This window comes from Diorhabda carinulata, chromosome 4, assembly GCF_026250575.1.
Source record: "Diorhabda carinulata isolate Delta chromosome 4, icDioCari1.1, whole genome shotgun sequence".
NCBI classification, from domain to species: Eukaryota; Metazoa; Arthropoda; class Insecta; order Coleoptera; family Chrysomelidae; genus Diorhabda; species Diorhabda carinulata.
Genome location: NC_079463.1, coordinates 6,291,611 through 6,309,486, shown reverse-complemented (window position 1 = coordinate 6,309,486; position 17,876 = coordinate 6,291,611). Strand labels below are relative to the sequence as shown.

The 17,876-nt window shown below is 31.6% G+C and overlaps 2 protein-coding genes across 2 annotated transcripts in view; both read right to left on the bottom strand.

Annotated features, from left to right (window-relative positions):
• The window catches only part of LOC130892274 (uncharacterized), a 44,250-nt gene extending 40,507 nt beyond the window's left edge, over positions 1-3,743 (bottom strand). The window contains exon 1 of the mRNA XM_057797556.1: positions 3,447-3,743. Coding sequence (XP_057653539.1) covers positions 3,447-3,743 — 297 coding nt within the window. The remainder of the gene's footprint in view (positions 1-3,446) is intronic.
• LOC130892280 (uncharacterized) overlaps positions 1-16,614 on the bottom strand; it is a 214,152-nt gene extending 197,538 nt beyond the window's left edge. The window contains exon 1 of the mRNA XM_057797614.1: positions 16,388-16,614. The gene's annotated coding sequence lies outside the window, so the exon portion shown is untranslated. The remainder of the gene's footprint in view (positions 1-16,387) is intronic.
• Positions 16,615-17,876: the final 1,262 nt, after the last annotated feature.

The window sequence follows — 17,876 nt, the reverse complement described above, 5'->3', positions numbered from 1 at the left end:
TGGGTAGAAGACTGGTTCTTTCACCTTGACAATACACCTTGCAAACACGCTTATCTCCGTTTAACAGTTTTTGATCTCGTTTCTTACGTCTAGCCTCATTTGACTCTTTCTTATTTCCAATAATCGATGGAGTCATGAAAAAACTGCGGTTAGGCGATAGTTTAGAAATGGGTAACAGAAAAATCAAAATCCGGTGCTATGCCGATGACGCTACGATATGTATTGGAAATGAAGATGATCTCCAAAGATTATTAAATGCTTTCAATCTCACAAGAAAACATTAGATGCAAATCAGAACTAGAAGATCAAATAATACAACAGTCTATCTAATCTAAGTACTTTGGAATTAAAATAACCAGTTATGGAGACGTAGGAGACGAAGTTAGAGGTGAAGTAGCCAGAACTAATAACGTCGCAAGATGTCTTCTGAATGTACCGTGGCGTAACAAAGCCACAGTCAGACTTATAATGACCTATACATCAGAAACAAGGCCAGAAATATCAAAGACGAAATAATTCTTGGAGACTACGTATCTCGAGAAAACTACTACTAAACCGAGAAAGAAGCGAAAATCAAACCATCATGTGAGGTAAATAACATCAACGATAGGTATTGCAGCGGAAGAAACATATATGTCGAACGACAAGCCATAGACTCTTAAAAATATTAAGTGATAAATCTCCAATCGGAACACGGGGTAGAAGTCGACCATTAAAGAGGTGGAGTCACATCCTTATGCAAAAATGAGAAAAGATGTCTGTGCTGATGCAAAATCAATGTAATAAATGAATTTATTTTTATACAACTGTTGCAAAACATACTAAAATAAATAGAATCTTGAGGTTTCTAAATATCGCAGTTGTATTGTTGGTTTTTATCCTTTTTCATTCACTTGTTACCTGAAAATCGAAGAAAATATATAAAACAAAGGATTCAAAGGCTTTTTTGTAGATAGTCTCAACTATATGAACTTTCTTTCTGCTTTGTACCTGTAAATTTGTGGCCATTGCCATTCTTTTCGAATCGTTTTCTGATTCCAGTAGTTCTGTCTACTAGTTTGATTAAAAATTTGATTCTATCCCGTGAAAACCTATAATTCATTCTACAAATTTCATTTAGTCGGTAGGTTGATTTTGGTTCTCAGAACAGAATTAATCACAGTTCGTTACAAGCTTTTTGTTTTTATTTTCGCACTTCTTACTTTCCTCAGTCGTTCTCTCTTTACTTAAAGATATCCTAGAATCCTATTAGACAATAACTTGAGAACGATTTGTGAATAAAGAGTTTAATTGAGCTTTTACACGAGGTATAATTAAAAGTATGGTCACATTTTTCATTTGAAACATATTAAAAAGAAAAAGAACCATATTTGAATTAATCTCAAGCAAGGTACTATCTTTGTAGAATTGAAAGGCTTCTTTTGGACTGCCCTTCACCTAATCGGTTGTAATCAATCATTTTTTATTTTCTAACTGATTTAGTTGTTGCATAGTGCTAAATCTGGTGGGTAATGTGGACTTGAATAGACAGGAATATTTGGCAAAACTAGCACAAGCAAGATAAAATCTTGTCCATCTTTTAGATCTCTTCCTACGCACATCCTTTCATAAATACTTTTGAATAGTCTTTGAGTCTTTAAATGAACAAATTTGTTCAACTTACACATATTTCCACATGTTTCATTGTTAAAAATTTAAACTGACTCTTCAAAATTACTCCTTTCCACCCATAGCCCAAATTTTACCATAACGTGGGCTCCTGCACGTTAATGATGTTGAAGAACTATGTTTCAAGACATACATTGCAACACGATCTCAATAAAACCCAAAGTAGTGGATTGATGAGTTGAAACGAACTTAGATTGAGTAACCGTATTTTTTTATTTCACCTTGTATTTGCACGTTTTTTTTTTCAAAGGGTTGACGTATAAATGTATGAATGATGGTCGATAAAGATAGAATTCTTCCAATACCACTAATAATAAGAAACAAACGTTTTTTGAAACTATAAATTCCACATTTTTGTCGTTCTAGTCTACTCCGTAGACTAGATTTTCTTTGTAACAATGTGCTTTTCAAGAGAATGGAATATTACAATAGAATTGAAGATAAAAATACTGGAAAACTAAATATAACTATGAATTAATCAGAATACCATATAACAATGAATTTCATGAGCATTCTTTTCTTGCAATACGACAGACATAGATTAAATTCGCCCTTCACATTGTTAGAAAATAAATCTCCTATTCAAACGAAAATATAAGATAATGAGTATGCAATAACATACAATTCAATTGCGCATTTTATACAAAAATTATCAGTCTACTTCGTTATTTACGCCAACCGAAGTATTTAGCCAAAGTAACTCTATTGGATCACCATCTTCAATGTTGGTTGTACTTACGAATTCAATATAAAAATGTTTTGATTGGTATTAACTTGAAAATAAATTGAAATATAACGACCCCAGAGATAAAATGCATTAAATTTATTGGAAAAGGAATAATTCAAAATCAAGTAATTCTCAGCATACAACATAAATTGGCTTACAAATGTGAAAGGTTTAATATTAAACCGCAAATTTGTGTAGGAAATACTTATTTCAAGTGGAAATTATAGTACTAAATTTGTTAAATTATTGTGGCAAATCCATTTAAATAAATATATAATAATAAGGAGAAAAATCGATCTATCCACAGAGTTTAAACGTTTCTTTCCAAACACACCAGGGCGTTTCGAAAGCTACAACTCGGGTTAAGGTATCTATTGATAGTGACTGACAGTCTCCGAACGTAGCATTCAATTTTCATTTGAAATTTCAATAGGAACCTCTGACTTTTATTACTTTGATGGGAGTTAATTCTTCTACAATATTTATTTAGTTTTTATATCTTCTTCTTCTTCTTCTTATTTTAAGACTATGTCTTATGTTTTCAAAGAGGCAGCCTAAGTTGTGATTGCGAGGACCAGCTCTCATACCAGCGCTTTGGTGGTCTTCCAGGCGGTCTACTTGTATTGGGTCTCTCTTCCTTTGCGATTTTCGCCAGTCGATCGTTGTTCATTCTATTGACATGATCTCTCCATGCTCTTCTTCTAGTTCTGGCCCATCTCACTATATCCGGAACGTCACATATTCTTCTAATTTCATTGCTCCTTATTCTGTCTCTTAGTGTTTTCCCTGTGATTGAGCGTAATGTCTTCATCTCGGTCGTTCTAAGAATCCGCTTAGTAGTTGCAGTCTCCGCCCTCGTTTCTATGGCGTATGTCATTACTGGTCTGACACAAGTTTTATATATCCGTGTTTTGCTTTCGATACTTTATTCCTCCATATCTGCTGCTGTTGTTTGCGTTTTGACTTCTTGTTTCAAGTTCCTATTGCTCCTGATGTTAACCCCTAAATATTTAAAAGACATAACCTGTTCTACACTTTTATTATAAATTGCCAGTTTGCATCTTCTTGGTTCTCTCGCTATTGTAAAGGATTGTGTCTTTTGTTTCGATATGATCATATTGAATTTTCCTGCAACTGTTTCAAATCTGTGTAGCAGTTTTTGCAGAATATCCTCATCTTCGGATATCACAACCGCGTCATCAGCGTAGCAAACTATCTTAAACTCATGTTTTCCCATTCTGTATCTTCTGCCTGCCGTTTTGACTTCTTTTATGATTTCGTCCATTATAATGTTGAAGAGTATTGGGCTGAGACTATCTCCTTGTCTGATCCCTGTTGATACTGGCATTTTACTGGAGAGTTTTTATATAGTTTTGATAATTGTTATTGAGCAATTATCAACGATGAAGCTCGGAAACCTATCAAGGACGCTGCTCATGAAAATTGATAGTGAACATCTATTTAAGGAGAATAAATAATTCAAAAAGTTCAAAAAACCATAGACAAATGAAACCACCCGTCAGCTGACCCGATTAACTCGATTAGTTTCCGAACAACAATCAGAGTCAGTTTCAAATTTTCAAATCATGATCGCGTTAACTCGATCATAGTTTTCGAAAAGTCCTTTTACGCCACTTTCGAACAAATATAAGCAATTTAGAAAACGCTGTGCTTTAGGTGCTAAGGTGACTAAACTCTATTTGTATTCAGAACTAATTTGGCATCTTGTTAATTGGAATTCATTTCCAAGAATTATTTTGGGGTGGATTGTATAATCAGAAAGATCAACTCCTCTTACAGGAGCTTTCGAAGTAAATATCCAGAACACCGGATCCAACAGTAAGTGTTTTAAGTTCGAAAAGGATTTTAGGTATTCAAGTGCCTCAAAATTGACAATAAATTTATGTTGCAAGCAAACAAACAGAGGAGCAATACGAATAAAATAAATAATGTAAAAAATTCCCTAGCTGGCAACTCTGCAAATTTTTGAATCTTCTCCTTCACATAGAACGACATTTTAAATCATCTATGTAACTACTTCTTAATACTAATAATTATTCAACACAAACCGTTTAAAATAATGTTCCATCTCATCTGAAAAATTTTCCACTTGGTTATTATAACTTCGTACCCACTTAAGTTTAATAGTGAGACAATTAACCGTGCTTATTTCACTTGAATTTCATCTTTATAGATACCATTAACTGTAATATTCGAAATAATGGCTTGAAATTCATTTATGACGAACACACATTCGAGTACACGCGCGCTCTAAAATGACGTTATAAAATTGGTATCTGTACGGCAAGTTTAAGAAACGTGCTTGTCACATACAGTGGGTGTTCATTTGGCAAATGGTTCACTTTATTTGCCGACTTCTTGACAAATTTATCCCCGTAATCTATTTGGCTCTATATGACTGGAATCGAAGGTATATAGAGTGGCGCAACAAATCTTTATTAAAGTTCTACTAGTTCTGAAATAGATCTCGGTTCCGTGACAGTTACATGAATTACTATAATTTTATCGACCTACGTAAGTTAAAAATTTTTTTTCATTTGGTCAACATTTCATGATTTGTTATCGCAGTTTTACCGTATTGATGACAGTTTAATCTATTTTATAATTATTGAGATGTCTGACCTATATAGACAACATCACAATTATTACAAACAACCTCGTATATAATCTCTTACCATTTATTCTTTCCAATTTTATAATATTTAAATATCATCATGATTTGTTCTTTGTATTTTTTTTTCATTTTAATATTTACTGAAGTTATTTGATAACTACTTGGAATTTCCTTGTACATTTGTTTTTTTGTTTATTGATTATAAAATGTGTTGTTTTGTTATGTTTTCCATGACATGTATTCGTAGTTTTTGCGGTTTATACTTTTTCACTCAATACTTCTGTACATATATTCACAAAATGATGATTAGATTGCTCTATTACGTATATAATTTATCAATATCATGACTGAGGCAGATTTTACACGTTATATAGCGAGTTTAAGATCAATTTACAATAATGTTTTCGTACAATGAATGCAGGAAGAAAATTGAGGTGGAATAATATCATATTGATATTTTTATAATATAATAGTATATTATCTAACGTGTGGTAGTGTGGATTATGCAAGTTGATTCAAATTCAATGGTTCGACCACTGGATTGTTGCACTGCAAATTTAAACACACTTGAATCAAGATTTAAATCCAACGAGCAAATAAACCGATTTGAATAAAAAGATACACTTTTATAAAAATTGACACTTGACACTTTTGAGATGTCACTCTCTAGCGCTTTGTTTTAAACTAACTGTTCGTTCTGATCCCATCTTCTCATATATTGTATGGCCATTTGCTCGGTCTTTCTACCGGCTTCTAGATTATTGAATAAATCAATTATTGCATGACATTTGTTTCATTTCCAGTTGTTTCGAGAATAATCTTTCGCTTTATTTTTGCATTTAATTAACTTCGGATTATTCGCTATATGTCACACCATAAATACAAACTAAGATACAAGTAAAGAGAAAAAACTTTATTGTAAAATTTTTGTATATAACAATACTATATGAATGTTTGTTTCACTAACTCATCCGTAGTATTAAGTATTAAGTTTGAAAGACTGTTTGAGGTATTATACTTATCGAAATAACAAACTTCTCAGCGACAGTAGTGGATCACCAATCACCATGCATCATGGTGTATATCCTCTCAAGCTGTCTGCGAGTAGCGAAAACAATATAAATGAATTACAGTCTGGTAATTTTGGTTAGGTTAGGTGATTTGATTATTTCTCAACCATGATATAAAAATTATTCGTAATTGTGACAATTTTGATTGTATTCGATACAGAGACCATAGAAATAGATCTATGACATTCTAGATCTGTAGTTTGTGTAGAGTGCAAGTTTGCCACACCAAAAAACCCCATAATGCCCATTATTAAACTAACCTAAATCATGACATGAAGTGTAAGGAGTGTTTTGGTTTTGGAGGTCTTATACTTTTAAAGTAGATTTTATTGTATGCAATTATTCGATGAAAATTTGGAACTTAATAAATTTTCAAGTGATTTGAAATAAATAAAAGGTTATGACTGAGGAATTGAGTACTCTTGTTATAGATATTACGAGAAGCTTCTAGATACATAAATGTCCAAAATCAAGGCAAATACAAATAAACTATCTGAGATGTTAAGAGTTTTTTTATTCGTGAAAATATGACTGACTTTTTATAGATTTTATTTTAACAGTGAGATATCAAAATTCATTAATTCAAATGTTATTTGTCAGGTTTCACGTCAAGCTGTCTAATTATATGATAGTTTTCTATAGAAGAGATAACAACCTGTAGAATACTCAACTTTAGAATTTGATAAAATGTTTGAATACGGTGGTCTTTAATCCAAAATCAAAACATTTTCATATACCACTTCGGTTAATTAAAAAACACCAACCAATACAACCTAGGTGCGTAGGACATGTCAAGGACGACTGTTGAACTCCTTACTATATTTTATTGGTACAAACAAAAATTTAATAATCATATGGAATCAACAGTTCCGGAAAATATTAAAATCATTTTGAATTATAAATTATCAATTCATTGAAATAAAATTGAGCTAGTAACTGAATACAAAGTTTTACATTTAACCATTGTTTTCTCTTAAAGTTTCCAAATATCAAATACTCCTATTCTTTTCTAATATTCAGGTCAGGATGATACTTTATTCATCAATTTCTGATGAAAGTTTAAAAAGATACTTCCTCTAAATTGGACTGAAATAAGTTATACAATTGCCTAGATGGTAAAAATAATTGAGTTCTTGTGAAAACTACGAGTACTAACTCTTATGGAATTATTCAGTTGCTGTGATGTAAAGGTTTTTGACTTTCTGCTGCATATATAAACGATGTTTAAGAAACGCACGTAAACCATTAATGATTGTCAATATCGTATATTTTTTATAGTTAACGGAGAAGGTAGAAAATCCGGTAATTTTATACTTTCTCCGTCCCCTCTTTTTTGGGTCTAGAAACTCGAAAAATCATCCAATTTCGATGAATTGTTTCTTAAATTTCCATTTTTACGGCGGATTTATGAAAAAAATATGGGAAATATCTCTACTGGAGATTTTATATAGTTTCATGACTTTATAAATGTGATCATAAAAGCACTTTTTCGCATATAATTGTTCATAACTTTTTTACACAGCATTAAACGCTATTCATATATTTTTTGCTAATCTACATAAAAAAAACGAACATTTTGGAAAAAAATAATAGAAAAATGTTTGTTTATTCGTTTTTTATCTTTAATAATGGTGAAAATTTTCAATGTTTCAAAGTTAACTTTTGATATTATACACTTGATTACAATAAGTGATTTTAAGAATGTTTTTGTTCATATAACTATAATGATTATTTAATAAAAAAGGTACAAACGATTATATGTAAGAAAAAGTCAATTTTAAAAGAAACATGATAAATCGTCAACATTTTTGTATAATTTTTTTTAATTTATTCGTTTTTCTTTTGGGTAGATTATTAAAAAAATATAACAACTTCATTTGATTATTTGGAAAAAAGTTTACAAGAATTATACGTGAATGAGAGCATTTTTATGAACATTTAAAGCCCTGAAACCAATATAGTTTTAATTTTTTTATCGAAATCGGATAATTTTTTATTTTCTAGAGCCAAAAACGAGGGGACCGCGAAAATATAAAATTACCATATTTTGTGCTAAAAATATACCAAAGTACATATTCCGTGAGCTGCTAAACCAATATTGAAAATTTTCATTTTTCGGGTAATATATTCTATATTGTATTCATTTTCTTGATAAATCTTCTTGGTTTTGGGGCATTTTTGATAGCAAATAATTCAAAAGAACAAGTAAAAATTGACATTTCGTGCTATTTTGCAAAATGTGCCGAAGCTTCAATTTTCAGTTTTTATTCAAATAAGTTTATATCAAGAGAGAATTAAGTTGTTTGTTCATAGATGCTTTTAATTGATAAAAAGTATTTGTATAATTAATATATGAGTTAAAAGGAGTAGATGAACGTGTTATTCCACTATACTCACATCTTTTAACTTTAAATGAAATTGTTGGAAAGTTTCAATCAAGAGAAACCAGTCATCAAATTAATAAAAAAAAAAGAAAATTTCAGGAGACGAGACGAGAAAACAGATTAAATTGCAAGAAATCCCAATGAGGAACGACTTAATAACAAGTAAGCTCACTTTCGCTCTTTTTCGGTAAATTAACACAAAGGAATAGGAAGTAAATCAAAGCGCGTAAATCTCTACAAGGCACCTTTAAAGGGTTAGAAGTAAACTAGAGTAACCCCAATATAAAAGGTAGGAAAGGTTAGATCACGATCATGAAAAAGTTTTGTGTTTATTTAACGGGCAGTTCGGCTTAAACTTTAAGAAGACCTTTAACGGAAAATTGATATTTTCTATTTATATCGATCTTGAGGATACATCTAATCATAATTTGATATTGGTACAAAAAGAAAAGAAGAAATGGAAATTTCATACTTGGAATTGCTTTGATACCTCTATCAAAATCTCCTATTATTGAGGTGAAAATTTATGAACAATTTCGAAATGATTTGATTCAATTTGATGATCAGGATCAGACTTTGATGGCACGTCACCAAATTAACTATAAATTTAAAAAATACTTCCAAAAAATTGTACTTTTAATATTATTTGTTTTTTATATTGTATAATAAATAGAAAAATATTGTGTGCAACATGTGTTAAAAATTCGATATAAACACATTTTGTACACGTTATTTTCCCGACAATCACAGAAAAACGTAGTTAGTATTCATTTTTTAAATTATAGAAAATTCTATAATTCTCTCAAATTCGCTCTGTCACTTACCAACGGTTCAAAAGTCAAATTTAAAAAAGTTATTCGTCAAAGCACTTTGACTGTAGACAAAATAATTATGCCGTTGTGAGGAAATGTAAAGATCGATAATCATCGACCTGGTGTGCAAAATGAAAACATATAGCTGTCAGCCAATCAGATTTCTCAAATTTTTCATTTCATACGGATATGCCGTACGTTCGTTTCCGAGTTGAAATTGTCTGAAATTTAAAATTTCCTATAATGGGAAACTGTATGTCATATTTTATAGTGGTGGTCAAAAAAATATGAACCTGTTGCGGTCTTTATAAAAATAATTCTTATCATTGACATCTTACAAAATTATATTGATTAATAGATCACCTAAAACATGAATCTCAATGCAACTACATAAATTTAATTGATAGCTTTTACCCATTTTTGAAAAATAAAACCAGAAAAAAAATTTATGTGGTTAAAACAGATTTCTTTTTTAATATTAATGTTATAGGTGGTCTATTAATGAATAAAATTTAGCGATTCGTCACTCTCAATCATATTTTGATAAAAATCGCAACAAGTCGAAACATCAAATTTTAAAATCACATTTTCGTTGATCCCATTAATTTTTTCCTGATAATCCCCATAATTTTTTCCGTTTCGGCACATCTAGAGCTATACAATTAAATGCGAAAAATCCGAGCTCACTACACTCTTCCTGTGAGGAGGATTTTCTGCAAAAAATGCGCCTAAAAATGCAAATAAGAAATGATAATTGGATAATTGAGTTTGTGACGTTATAACATTATTTTTGAGCCCAGATTCTTGGTTATACCGATCATGATCTGAATGTTTATTGTTAGGAAACTGAGTTAATCAGGTCGTAGTCGTATGTTATTAACATTTTTACCCTGGTTAACCGATGGGTAAATGCGATCAGTTGTCGTGTTTCATTTGTCTATGGTTTTTTGAACTTTAAGTTATTTATTTCCCTTGAATAGCCTTCTACTATTAATTCTCATGAGCAGCGTCATTGATAGATTACTCAAGTTTTCATACTTTTTCATACTAATTTCAACATAAAAATAGCTTGTCGGTATTAAACTTTAGTCAATGTGAGAAGGTAAATCGTTGATAACTGCTCAATAACAATTATTAAACATCGAGGTTCTATTATACAAATAAATAGCATGAAAAAACTAACGCACAAAAAAGTAATAAGAATCAAAAGTCCCGTAGATCATGTTTTAAGTTTGATGTTTCCACCAAAAATTGAATTTGTCGTTCGGAAATTGGGATTTAAATTTCGTTTTGGGTTAGGATCCACAATCAGCTTATAGATTATTTACCTGAACCCGAGTTATAGTTTACGAAAATTTCTAATATGTATTCTGTAGAAGGTGAGTAAAGTTATTCTTGTTAGATTAACGAATCTCATAGATATGGAAGTACTCTTCATAGCAAGATAGTAAAATAAAAATATTTGTATTTGCTATGATCTATAAATTAACTCAATGCATAGTCATCTGATCATTATCGATCTTTAATTAGCAAATTAGTCATAATAATATAATTTGTTTTTTCGAAATAAGCGGTAATATTGATTTATATATAACAAAAATTGAAAGGAAATCATCTTGTTTCATAGATTATGTGCCAAAATTATCAATGGAATTAAATAAGCTAAAAAAAATTGAAGATAACATTGGAGGTGTTATAAAAAATTTACGGAATATTGAATTACTATAAAAATAATATCTCAACATTCCTTAGTCCCTCACTCATCATCAATCAACATAATACCACACATCCAACAACTCTCCAAATCAAACAAACTCCATCAAACCTTCAGCAAACCACGAAAAAAAAAGTGAAACTTTCGTTTCCAAGTTGACATTCAGGGACACAGAAGTTGAAAGATTTGCACGTGAATCAACTTTCAGTGAAATCGCGAGTGAAGGGGAAAAAGTAGTTCTACATGACATGAGATTTAATGTGAAATCGGAAGTATAGGTAAAATTAACAGAATTAGAAGGAATTTAGCTCTATAATATTCACTTTGATCATTGCAATCCATCCACATTACCTAACTACTATTACTTTATTCCACATGAAAATACAGTGTGAGTTTAGGGTATGGAAAAATTAATTATGTCAGAAACTGTTATGCGTTTTTGAGAAATCGTAATATCATTTATAAACAAAAATTAGTTTTTCTACGACCGTGCATTTTAACCCACTTTCCCGCACGCACTTTAGCTTTGAAAGTGTCACTTTCCCGCACTAGTGCGGGAAAGTAAAATTATGCATATTTTGACCTTATTAGATAGTTTTTTACTTCGGTGGTTATAACTGCTTGCCCGAACTCCGCTCCGCGTCGTTCGCGACAACTGCAGTCGCGTGCGGGAAAGTATCACTTTCCGCACTTGTTAGGAAAATAACTATTTTTACTGCAAGACATCCTTATGTGCTTAAAATAAACAAAGATTGACGTTATTATAACGATAAACTGTTTGATTGAGTTTTATGACATATACTTTGTTTTATAGTTCATTTCTTCAGCTCTTTGACTCAGCTGCTCATTTCACATCTAATTTTTTTTTGTATCAAAATTTCTATCTTTTCTTTTGGATTTCGTCGTTCTTTTTGGCTTTCTGCTTCCGGTGTCGAATCCATCTCAATTCTTCAACATATATTTTATCTCTAACTAGTTTAATCTTTAGTTCATATCCACATGTTTAATTTTTCATAATATTTTTTGTTTTATTAATAATATATATTGTCATTTTCTGAAAGTTTCAACTAATTAAATAGAATAGGATTATTACAAAATAAATTACAATATGGAGCACCCTGAAGAGGAACCCTAAACAACGTGGCTTTACCTTCTCAACATTACATCTTGAACATTGAGCATAGCTTAGCCGAATATATTGACCAACAATCAACCCGATGATCATCCATAGTTGATTCCTTTCGAGCTAGATGAAACTGACCACCAGTACCTTTGTGACGGTTGTTGAACCATATGGTCGTTAGAAAATTAATAAGGTTACTTGTAAGCAATGATCAATCAAAAACGTGTTAATTTAGTCAATTAAACAACACGTTTCTTTAGAAACACGATGCTGATGTAAATAACAAAAACTTGTAGCTAAATATCCGACCTAGTAGTCTGAACGTATTTCATAATTCGTATATATAATTGAATCAGCAGATTAGATAAACAGATTTTATTACAGTTAGACATACGTGTACTACGCACACCGACATGTTGACTGTGGTCAGTACTTATGATAGATACTAATTGTACTTTAATCAATGTGTATATCAAAATATATCAGTTATTTTTCAGTTGTGGTTTTATTACATTCCCACTTTCAATCCTTACACCTTGAATAACCTTCTGGAGAGAATTTTGATGTATCGCATGCCGGTGATTTCTAGCCACCTGTTCAGGAAGCTGTCTCTCCAAATCTTCTACCCATTACTATAAAATCATCGGGTGCGACAATTGGGAAGATCGGTAGCCTATTCAGGACTGTATTTTTTGTTAACCCGTCTGCTCTATCATTTTCCCAAACACCAAGTCGATATAGTGATTCATCAAGAGCTTCTCAAGGAACTCAATACAGTTTTTCATTACCTTAGAGTAAATAAACACAATCCCGAGTGCAGATATAGGTGTGTTTTTTCCTGTGTTTCTGGTTAAGTGTATGTTCAGATAAAGCCCAAATTACAAATAAAAAATATAGTTTGGGACTGTTTAAAAAGCCCTCGGCCCTTAGCTCAAATATTGAAATGTCTAAAGTAGCGATTAAAAATACTTATTTGAATTTGGATATGAATTTAAATACGTTGATCATTAAAGTTTTCCAATTTAAAAGAGATCAATTATTCTATCTCCTATTATCCCAATTTATTGAACTTTTGTGAATATTATTATAATCATCTAGGAATACAACCATTATCTTTAATCACGTCGATTCACGTTTTCACAAAAAGTTCATCGTAAAGCCAAATATCATTCACGTTTAGATCGTAATTAGGAATGAAGAGCATTTGATAAGCTATATGACTTATTAAACATTTTCGGAACTTATCAAAACGTCAAAGACTCGACAATTTGTAAAGAATAAGTCACTTCATCCTCTTATAAACAAGTTCAAACTTGTATCATCGTACACGAGCCTTTGTTTTTATGGTTCTTTTGACATACACTTCCACACGAATTGGTTTATTTGGTTAAGTTTCAGTTACTGTTCCTCTTTTGTTAGTTGAATACAGTTTGAATAAGAGTTTTTGTTAGTTATGAGTCCTAAGAATTTTAAATGTTTGACGATTGTTGAAAAGAAGTTAATCAAGAAAAGTAGAGGGAGGGACAAGAAAAGTGAAGTTGCAGAAGGATTTAAGATTTCTCTAACTACTCTCTCAACCATAATAAAGAACAAGAAAAAAGTTTATGCTACTCGAATTGTTGGAGTAAGGAAACGAATTACTATAGGTGGATTTCAACGCCTGGTCAGCTTGGTCATTTGGCTAAGACAGTGTAGAGGTCAAAAAGTATCTAATAGCGGAAACCTATTAAAATAAAAAGCATAAAAGTCCACATCTACTCTAAGCATCACAAAATTTGCGGCAAGTGAAGGGTGGCTCACACATTTTAAAAAGAAAAATGTAGTTGTGTTTAAAAAAGTGTTGATGATAAAGTTTGTTCAGATTGGCGCGGTAAATTGAAGACTTTAATTGAAAACTATGATGCCCGAGATCTTTTCAATACTGCTGAAACTGGCCTATTTTTCAAATGTTTTCCGAGCAAGAGGTATGATCTTAAAGATGAAGGGAAAATATAGTAAAGAGAAGTTGACAATTTAACTTGCAGTTAATATGGATGGATAAAGAGAACTTAAACCCTAAGTAAAAGGAAAAGCAATCAAACCCCGATGTTTCCAAGGAGTAAAATAATTTCCTACCCGACTATTATGCTTACGAAAAAGCAGATGAGGACAGATTTGGCTGTTAATGGAGACAAGAAACGACAAATATGGATAATTTTACCCTTTTTAGATACTTGCACAGTCTACAACAGTCCTTTTACATTGTCCAACGTAAAACTCTAAGTTTTCCGCCGAAAACAACTTCCAAATTGTAACCATTGGTCCAAGGGATCATCCATAACTTTAAGACGTTCTTTCGTAAAGAAATTTTCAAACTCGTTTTAGAATCTCTCTACAAGCAGCTAACTGCTAATATCACGGTCTGACGTCTATTTTACTGATTGTCGAGGTTTCGTAGAGGAAAATCGGCAAAATCTTCCAATAATTACAGATGATGAAGAACCAACAATAGAACCACTAGTTGATATCAGTGGTGTGAGTTTTTCTGACTTTGTTCGGATGACAATGTTGTCTCAGGTTCACTAACCGATGAAGAAATTCTACCTGCGACAGATACAAATGAAAAAATCAACGATGAAGATGAGGGTCCATACATCAGAACCTTTGGCAGAAGTGTCAGTTAAGAAAGATAGAACCTGACAAAACGAAAGTGATGAAAAACCATTCCAGGTACCTTTTCTTCTAAAAAAAGTTATTGAACAATCTCAACAGCACTTTTCTCTTAAACAAAATAATATAACAGGTATGTACCGCTTAACTTGTCATAGTTAAAGAATAGCAGTTAATAAATAATATGTACTTGATTATCAATACTCAATAATTTCTTTTCTCGCAAAAATTTTCAATCATTTGATATTTCTAACACTCGATAATTCGTAACACTTCAAGAGTCACTCGAGTTTCGAAATCGAGTCGATTATATTTTCGGAAAGGTAGGAGTTTATATAGAATGAGTGTATTATTTTTAAACGTCTACTGAAGTGTAGTACAACTTTTTGTAATTTTTTCCTGTAGGACACCTAGTGCATTACCTACTAACCAGCCACAAAATAAAAATGGTACAAGCTATAAATTAAGCTGATCTCTTGGTAGAATATTAATACGAATTTTGTCTCACAAGCTTTCGACCTATCAAAAAAACAAGACATTCATTTCAAATAATAATTTTCATTCTTCAACATAATCTCTTCCTTTATCTTCACTATAAACTTTTCAACCCTTTCAAATGATAGTTGCTGCTTCTGCGTATGCGATAACATCTTCGTTCGATGAAAATGACTACGGATCAGATCTGGAAAAGATAGCAGATGCTCAACTAATTTAAAGCCTTCCTGTGCTTAATAAATACCTGTAATTTTGTGAATTTTGATATTTGTTATCCTCACTCTGCTTTATGTTTTCTACTACATAGCATTAAATCTTTCACTCATCCATTGTTACTAATTTTGAAAGATAATCTTAATCTTGTGGTACAAATTTTCTGCATGTTCAGTTCAGCAATAATTGTTTAATCGTCACTCGTTAAGGCAATAATATTTTGGAAGTATGTTAACGGTTGTGGGTGCTGCACCTACACATCTGTCTACCACATTAGCTCTAGGATCAATTCTTTAAAATGCAAATATTCAATCAGCTCGCGTTCTAACCTCAAAAAACATAACAAGCAAATACCAATGAAAAAGACTAGTCCAGGATGTTTTAGAAAAAAGAATGTAAGATGAAGAGAAGAGAAGTGATGATGATTTGAAAATATCAAAATATATGGTGAGTTGTTATGAAAAAGATTTAGAAAATAGAAAGAAAAGATCACCAGAAAAGTAACTGAAATCGTCGTCTTATCTAAATGCACAAGTAAAGCTAAATCTGATATATGGCGACTCTTATATCCACAAAAATAGTTGGCGGTAAAATAGTCTGTCCCTTTATCGGAGGAGGTTCCCCCTTTACAAGCCACTGTCTTGATTTTTTTTCGTTTCAGTAGACTTGTAGTGGATCTACGTTTCATCTACGGTTATGAATCGATGCAAAAAGCTGTTTTTGCAGATTTGATAATTGATATTTCAAAATACATGCAATTTATTTACATATATTTCAATTTTCCCCGTAACATAACGTACTATCGTGGAATATATATAAATTGAACGTTGACAATTCAATTTGATATTATTTCGCGCTGCGAAATAAAACTGTATTATAATAAAAACATTCCCTCACCGAAAAATTCAATCTAGTGTAAATTGAAAAATAAATGTTCCAGATTCACAAAACTGTTTTGTAGTTTTATAAAACACAAACAATTAAAACGATGTTTTATTTAGTAATTAAAACTTGGCGCGAAATAATTTCGAGCGCTCACAAATACTATACCGTTCGTAATTGAGGGCGTGACTGGGCGCAAAAAAGATCGCGGAAAACTCCCTATGTTTACCGTAGGACACGTTTGAACCGTTCAGAAACAACTGAAGACTGTTTGCCGCCTGAACCGATGCCGGAAATTCCCGGCAAACAGAATAGCGCACGCCCTTATAGCAGACAAGGCTTTTATTTGAATAAGATGAGCATGTTACGGTTCAGAAAAATAATGTTACACATGGGTTTTTAATAATTTATTTAGTGAACTGGAAAGTTCGTGGAACAATTTTCAGTTATGAAGTATGGGAGAAGAATTCGAAGTAAAACAATTTGAGTGAAGGAACACATGTGGGCCAAAAAGAAACTTCAGCTACTCTCAACATTCTGAAAGTTATTTATGGGCTATAACAAATACTTGGAATATATTTTTTCTTATATTAGAGGTTTCACTAACTGAAGTGCTAAACTTACTTTGTATCTTTGAAAACTGAATTTTGGTTATCGTGTTTCGCACACCTCTTAATGGTGAACAGTGCACGAATTAACTTTTAGCTGTAACAATCAATATAGAAATTAAGAAAAACTCTTGCTTCTCATTAACTTATCTTAGATTGATCCCTTCTAAGCAAATTTGCTGTAGATGATAATAATGATGAAATTTTACGCGAACTGACGTATTACAATACAATAAATCACATTAATCACAATCCTCAAAATGAACTCCATTTAAACTAATATGAGCAAACCAACGTTTAATTTAACAACTGAATTTATGAGTTTAAAAAACGAAAAAATTCACATGAAGCCAAATGTGGCGAATGCAATGGCTGAGCGATGATTGTCGTTGCTGAAATTTGACGGCGCATATCGTGGAGACCAATTATCTACCCACAAATCTGGGTCATTTGGGCTTATATTTACTAGATAGATAGTTTCGACGTCATATTCATTAACCCACGTCTTGAAACCAGTAATAATACGTTTGATAAATGACCTTGTTCAATTTTCCTTCAACGATCTATATTTGACGTTGTTCTACCAATTACAGGCTTCATACCCAAAATATTAAACAAAATATATTGATCTCGGATGCTGTCATGACTATTTTCGAGCTCCTGTCTCTTATTTAAGGAGGATTAAACTTGTAAACTGAAAAATTTGTGAAAGAATTCGATTGTCGTATATAAAGTGCCAGTTAATTGTGAAATTTTGCTTTTTTAATTTCTTTTTTTTAAATAAGCCCTCTACTGGACAATCTAAGATTCTAAAAATAATTTCCACGTATTTCTCTGAGCCACTTCTGTCACTATTTTTCCCGGAAACTGTAATTTAAACCTTTCCAGAGATACGG